This window comes from Poecilia reticulata, linkage group LG2, assembly GCF_000633615.1.
Source record: "Poecilia reticulata strain Guanapo linkage group LG2, Guppy_female_1.0+MT, whole genome shotgun sequence".
Lineage (NCBI taxonomy): Eukaryota > Metazoa > Chordata > Actinopteri > Cyprinodontiformes > Poeciliidae > Poecilia > Poecilia reticulata.
In genome coordinates this window covers 27,083,342-27,090,009 of record NC_024332.1, presented here as the reverse complement: position 1 = coordinate 27,090,009, position 6,668 = coordinate 27,083,342, and the positions used below count along the sequence as shown (strand labels likewise).

Here is a 6,668-nt window from a genome sequence, read left to right as displayed (position 1 = left end):
TAGTTAGTTAGTTAGTTAGTTAGTTAGTTAGTTAGTTAGTTAGTTAGTTAGTTAAAACTTTATTGTCATATTGCATACACAAGGTGAATACAAAACRAAATTTCRTTGCATACAGCTCAGGACAGTAAATATGTATATAAATATAAAAAATATAGAGTGAAGGAATAACAGTAAAAGAGTTCTTTGTTCTGTGCAAGAGGCAGATATAATGTGGAGACCAGATTTTCAAGWGCAATACGGTTGGGAGTTCAGCAGTCTGATGGCAAGTGGAAAAAAGCTGTTTCGGAACCTGGATGTCCTGCACCGGATGMTTCGAAACCTCTTTCCAGAGGGCAGCAGGGAGAACCATCCATGCTGTGGGTGTGAAGGGYCTCTGACGATGTTTCGRCCTCGGGACACGCAGCGCCGGGATGAAAGGTCTTGAACGGAGGGAAGGGTGGCCCCCATGATCCTCTCTGCTGTCCGCACCACTCTCCTCACGTTCTTCCAGTCGGAGACGCTACAACCACCACACCACACAGAGAGGCAGCTGGTCAARATGCTCTCTATGGTGCTTCTGTAGAACGTCTTGAGGATGGGTGGGGGCAAGTGTGCTCGTCTCATCCTCCGCAGGAAATACAGACGTTTCTGTGCCTTCTTRACTAGAGACGCGGTGTTCACAGTCCAGGAGAGGTCGTTAGTGATGTGCACCCCCAGAAATTTGGTGCTTTTGACCAATTATGGTCAAAATCTGAACCTATCATAACTACAGTTAAATGACTCACAATGTCATCACAATGTAAAATTGTGCTCCAAAACTGGCATCTGAAGCTCAGCTAAAACGTACAGCTGCACATCTGGACACACTAAATTCCTTCTGAGAAAATATGTTGTGGTCAGACAAAACGATGCAACTGTTTGGCAGATTGGCCTTAAGCTTTTGGACAATTTGCTCTAAATCCAGGTCTGCACCAATAAACTCTGCTTATTCTCCATGTTCTCCCGAGATGATTGATCAAATCTAGCCAGGTTTACATTGCAAACTTGTGAAATGTTACAAAAAAAAACATGCGATGCCATTTGCAAAGTGACATCCTGCCATCCTGCTTTTAGTTAATGTTTCCAGTTTTGACAGTGGATTGGAGCAAAATCTATAATAGCCGCTCAAACTTCTGCAGCTTTTCTCCTCGGACAAAAGTACTAAAATAAATCAATAAGAAAATAATATGGCAATCACACCCATGATGAGTTCATGTCAACTTTTGACCAGAATTGCAAAACTCATAACGGGCTGGGATTTAAATTAATTTTAGTTTGAAACAGGTAGTTTGTTTTTCTGGAAGTTATTATTATTTCTCTTGCTGATCTATAAAAAGAAGCTTTGAGGGTGAGAACGCTGTTTGGCAGCGCAGCAGGAGCTTGTAATAATGAGTAATCCACCAGCCAGCCGATCATTTTTAACAAGCATGAATGCAGTTTTCTCCTAACCCAACTATAATTAAACACTCGGTTCCATCTGACCCAACAAGTCGCTATTAAAAAGTTGCCTTTCCTCACTCTCATCTCATCACTAATTGTTGCAAAGCCGGAGAAAAACATTGGAGATTATTTTCTGTTCCTTATCTTCCAGCATCTTGATGGTTTTTTTTAGCAAGTCGGATGTGAAAATGCTAATTTGTAAAACAGAAAGGACAAAACTCGACTCAAAAAAGGTTTTCACACTTGCAGTCCAATGTGTTTTTTTTCTAATTAGCATCATTTTGAACTGGATGTAAATGAGATACTTAGGTATTTTCTGTGTTTTACCTGCAGCTGTCTGCAATCAGCACCGTCTGAACAAGCATTAGCCTGGACAAACTCTAATCCATTTCAATAAACAGATGCTGAAGCCTAATACACACACACACACACACGCACGCATACGCCCATGCAAACACTGATTTAAGCCTAAGTATACGCTCCAACCATCACTTTACCCCTGCTTTTTGTGGATTGCTCCCCTTCAAAGCCTCATGCAAAGCTGTAATTTATCAGTACTGATAAATAAAGTTATACAGTGACACAACTGCGCAGCTGCAGCTAACCAGAAATTAACCAGAAATTAATCTGAAAGGTGAAAGTGAGAAGCTTTAATTGTTTTAGGAAAGCTTTCAGACCGCGACCTTGTGGCACAGGGTTCTTTAAACCTTCCCGCAGTAAATTAAACACAGCTGAATCCTCACCCACCACCTGCTGCATTTAAAAATGTCATTTTACTGTAATCTCCAGCTGCCTGTGTTGATGAAAGTTTGCTTACATTTTTTTTTTTACAGCTGGGGATTTGTTTGTTTGTTTCTTTTCCTGGGAAATGTCACCGCCCTGCTTCTAGATATGATTCAAAACGAAATGTAATGAAAACTGTGCAATGAATATTCTGTCTTATTCAAATAGTTTAGGCTCAGGTATGGCATATTTTATCTATTAACTATTAACATGAAATCCTAAATGACTGAAACTGACCATGAAAGGTTAAAATGCAGGTGATGTCGTTTTGCGCGCTTAAAGAGATATTTGAGCGTTTCCGTTTCCAGGGCAGAAAGCTAACACACCAACTTTAATCATTTTCTAAACTATTGAATTTATTGTGGACTTTCTTTATTTCATGCTGGTCAAAATTATACATACTGGCTCACAAATATAAATAAATAGCACCTTGATTATTTGCTTTTAGTCGACATAAATGGGCTTCTGGCAAAATTCTGGATGGATATCTGACCACTGTTTATTTCAGAAATGGTCAAGCCGGTCCATTCTTAATAATGGGGGTATTGTTTTACCCCTCACACCTCTGGATGCCGTCTGCCGCACTCTTCCTTTGACTTATTCATCCAGACAGCCATCACACTCACAGCTCTGATTAATATGGAAAGGTTCAAGGGTCATCGGTCACCCAGACGCCGACTTTCTTTATAAAGACTCTGAAATATTAGACCCAATAACTGTCACATTTTCTGTTCACTGTAGAGCTAAAGAGCAGAACTCCTCTCTACACCGTTTTCATTTCTCATGGGACCTTTAAAGCTTTTAATCCTCGCGTTTACAGACAGTTTAATTATCAGCCAAAGTGATCAATGTGTGTGAATGTGTCTTTTAGTTTGTGTTCTTTGTTTTCAGGTGTAGAAATGTTGAGTCCTCCGAGAGTTGTCAAACACATTTCTTCTTGTAAGGTTTTTTTTTTTATTTATGACTCATTTTTTGAGTTGTCAGCAGCTAAAAACAGAACTCCCTCACATCTGAGATCAAATCTTTCAAACATGCAGCTTTTTTATTCCCAGTGGTCTCTGAAGTACGGCACTGAAGTCGTGTGTGCTGACAAATCTGTTTTCTTCCACTTTTGTCTGTGTCTTCTCGTGGGTTTGCAGTGAAGAAGAGTTTCCTGAAAGGCAAGAAGGCGAGCAGCTTCACGCTGCCTAAAGGGGGCATGGTCGAGCTGCTGGTCAAAGGGGCCAAAAACCTAACAGCGGTCAAGTCTGGAGGCACTTCGGATCCGTTTGTGAAAGGGTGAGATTAGATGAAAGGGTGAGATGAGATTCAGGACGGCGCTTGGGATATTTGAGGGGACACATTACGATCAGACACATAAGGGTGTTGACATTTGTTCTGCATAATGGATGCATAATTATGAAATTTGTCAAGACAAAATCTTAATATATGCAGGATTCCTGTGGAAAAGTGGATATTATATAGCTTGGAAAGTATGGAATTGGATTTTATTACTAAAAATCTGGATAAAAAAAAAAAGTATGGAAAAATCATTGAGTTTCCAGACTCTGTTCTTTACTTTATTATCTAACAGAAGAGATTCAGATTTTCTGAAAAATAACACTTTTACACTCTTTATATGAACATATATTTATTGTAAAAAAAATCCACCATCCAGTTAAATTTTTACTAAATTACCAACCTGGTAAATATGTTCAAGATGCAAAAAAGGGGAAAAAAAGATGTTAAATGTACCTTTACTCTGATTAATCAGTAACCTCCATCAGTATTGTGTTGTAAATAACACAACATTAAAAATGTCTTTGCATTCTTTATGAGTGTTTTTCAATCAATGTATTTTGTAAAAATCTTTTTATAAAGGGTTTTTACTGGCCCTTGCTTCTCCTCATCTTATGTGATGTTTCATTATTTCAGTACTCATTTTAGCCTTAGTCAATTGTTTGCATGTATCTAGTCCTTTTCCTTCTTCTATGCTAATTGTCTCAGTCTATGCCTATTTGTTGTTGCCTTGAGATTACTTATCTGTTGGTGACCTTGAACATTTACACTGAAAGACACTTCAAAGAGAAATCATTCTAACTTTTTTGTGTTTTTTCACATTCAATTAACTTTTTGTATGTTTTTCTTTAAACCATTTTCATGTTTTAAGACTTTGTCACTTCATTTTTTCCCCATCTTTTGATTCTTACTTTTTGCTTACTTGCTGCTACAGACAATATTTTTGCCCTAAATAATCTTTACTTTGTGTTCACTGACTCACTTTCTGATGGCAAATGTTAAGAATCGCATAACAGAGACGCGCCGGTCCGTGTTCAACTGTGCATGCAGCACAGCAGAGTAACGAGAAGCTGTAAACTTTCTCCCACAGGTACCTCCTCCCAGACAACAACAAGTCAACCAAGCACAAGACGGCGGTGGAGCGGCGCACCGTGAACCCGCAGTGGAACCACACCTTCACTTACTGCGGCCTGCAGGACGGAGACCTCAACAACATCTGCCTGGAGCTGACCGTGTGGGACAAAGAGGCTTTGTCCAGCAATGTTTTCCTAGGAGGAGTCAGGCTGGGAGCGGGAACAGGTAGGAGAGGAAAACACCAGCTGACAATCTGCTTGTTAGCTTCTATGCAAAACTATTCGTACTCCTTGGGCCTTTTGGGGACTTTTATGACATTATGAGCTGAAATGTCAGTGTATCTTATTGGGATTTGATTCACTAGACCAGCATGAATCAACAACATTGTTATGTGGATGGAAAGTCATATATATTTTTCAGAAATGTGCCTTTCAACCCCCTGAGATATTCAGCTTTGTTATTGTGTAAGCTTTTGGATATGTTTGAGAAACGGCCTCAGATGCCAAACTGGATGGAAAGCAACTCTGAACATCAATTGCCACATACTCTCAGTTGGATTTGGGCTTTGACTGGGCCACATAAATATGCTTTAATTTAAACTATTCCTTGGGGTCAAAAGCCTGGTAAAAGTTTTTTTCAGTTTTCTTCCAGGTTTTTCCATTATATTCCAATCAAATCTGATGTAGAAAAGCATCACTGCTGTGTTTCAGTGCTAATTTTCCACCATAATCCATTTTGCATGTAATCAAAAAAGTTGCACTGACATGTTTTTTACTCTTACTTGAGTGATTTCTTGGATACTTCTAACTTTTATTCAATTAAAAATAAGTTGGCTTACATGTACTTGAGTACAATTTCTAAAAACTGCATAAAACCAAGTAAAATACATAAAGGTTTTTGATGGTAAAATATAATGAAGTTATATTGAAAATTAGACGCGACATATTTCAGATCAAAACTAGGAGCCGATTTTTAAACATGACTGTAAAACATGCGACATGGTTTATTTTATACCTTCTGATGTAATTTAACCAAAACCATTAAAAATGAAAATATTGTCTTTCAATTATGTTCAGCTGGAATACATTAACATCCTCTGGGATCTCTAAATGCTCCAACAAGCTGAACCAAATATTTGTCTCGTTTTCCTGAAGGCAAAAGCTACGGGAACGAGGTGGACTGGATGGACTCGTATGGGGAAGAGCAGCAGGTCTGGCAGCGCATGATTGAAAACCCAGAGGTTCCTCAAGAGTGCACTCTGATGCTGCGGTCGACCATGCGCAAGTGCAACACATGAACTTAGACCGCAGCACAACGGAGGAGCGAATTACAGGGAGGGAGAAAAGCAGAGGAAGCGGCCTGAAGTTGTGGAGAGAGAGCTGGAGAGGTCGATCGGTCAAGAAAAGAAGCAAGCAGCGACTCAACTGGAACCGCTCCTCTTTGTGCTTTCTTCCTTTCTTTCTTTCTTGCTCAGATCTCCTCTCCTGTCCACCACAGCCGGTCATGCCTTACTCTCTCACCCACATGTGCCCCTCTTTCCTCCCAAAGCATCTGTCTTGACCAAGCACTGCTGCCATTTGCTGCTGTTCTTAGAAAACCCGTGTTGTATTTAACTTCATGTAACTTATAGATAAGCACATGGTTCCTCCTGATGTCTCTGTCCTCGTCTCGTCTGTGGGTCGTTCCTGCATGTAGCAACAGCTAATCGAAATGATTAGAGGTGTTTTAGATGAGGCATTGGTTAATACTATACATATATATATATATATATTCCCTCTATGAGCAACAAAGTCTTGTTGCTTGTATATATCTCATTGCCAGTGATGCATACTTAGGGGGAAAGCAGCTAAATCTTTTACAAGAGGACATATGATACATTTATTCATACACCCTCCTTTCTATGATTAATATCATTCTGGACAGTAGAAGAAACCAGAGAACTTACTGTAGAAAACCCCAGTAAGATTTGTGAAGAACATAAATATTTTGCATTGATGCAAACTGGAGCCAGAAAAACTCTTAAGCTACATTTTTGGAAAATATCTTGGAAGACCTATTTATAGTATATATATATA

At 39.3% G+C, this 6,668-nt stretch overlaps 1 protein-coding gene across 4 annotated transcripts in view; it reads left to right on the top strand.

Moving 5' to 3' along the window:
- Positions 1–6,245, top strand: part of sytl5 (synaptotagmin-like 5) — a 43,579-nt gene extending 37,334 nt beyond the window's left edge. For all 4 annotated transcript variants that reach the window (XM_008401870.2, XM_008401877.2, XM_008401863.2 and 1 more), the window contains 3 exons: positions 3,381–3,519; positions 4,610–4,818; positions 5,748–6,245. In XM_008401870.2, coding sequence (XP_008400092.1) covers positions 3,381–3,519; positions 4,610–4,818; positions 5,748–5,890 — 491 coding nt within the window. In that variant the 3' untranslated portion in view covers positions 5,891–6,245. The remainder of the gene's footprint in view (positions 1–3,380; positions 3,520–4,609; positions 4,819–5,747) is intronic.
- Positions 6,246–6,668: the final 423 nt, after the last annotated feature.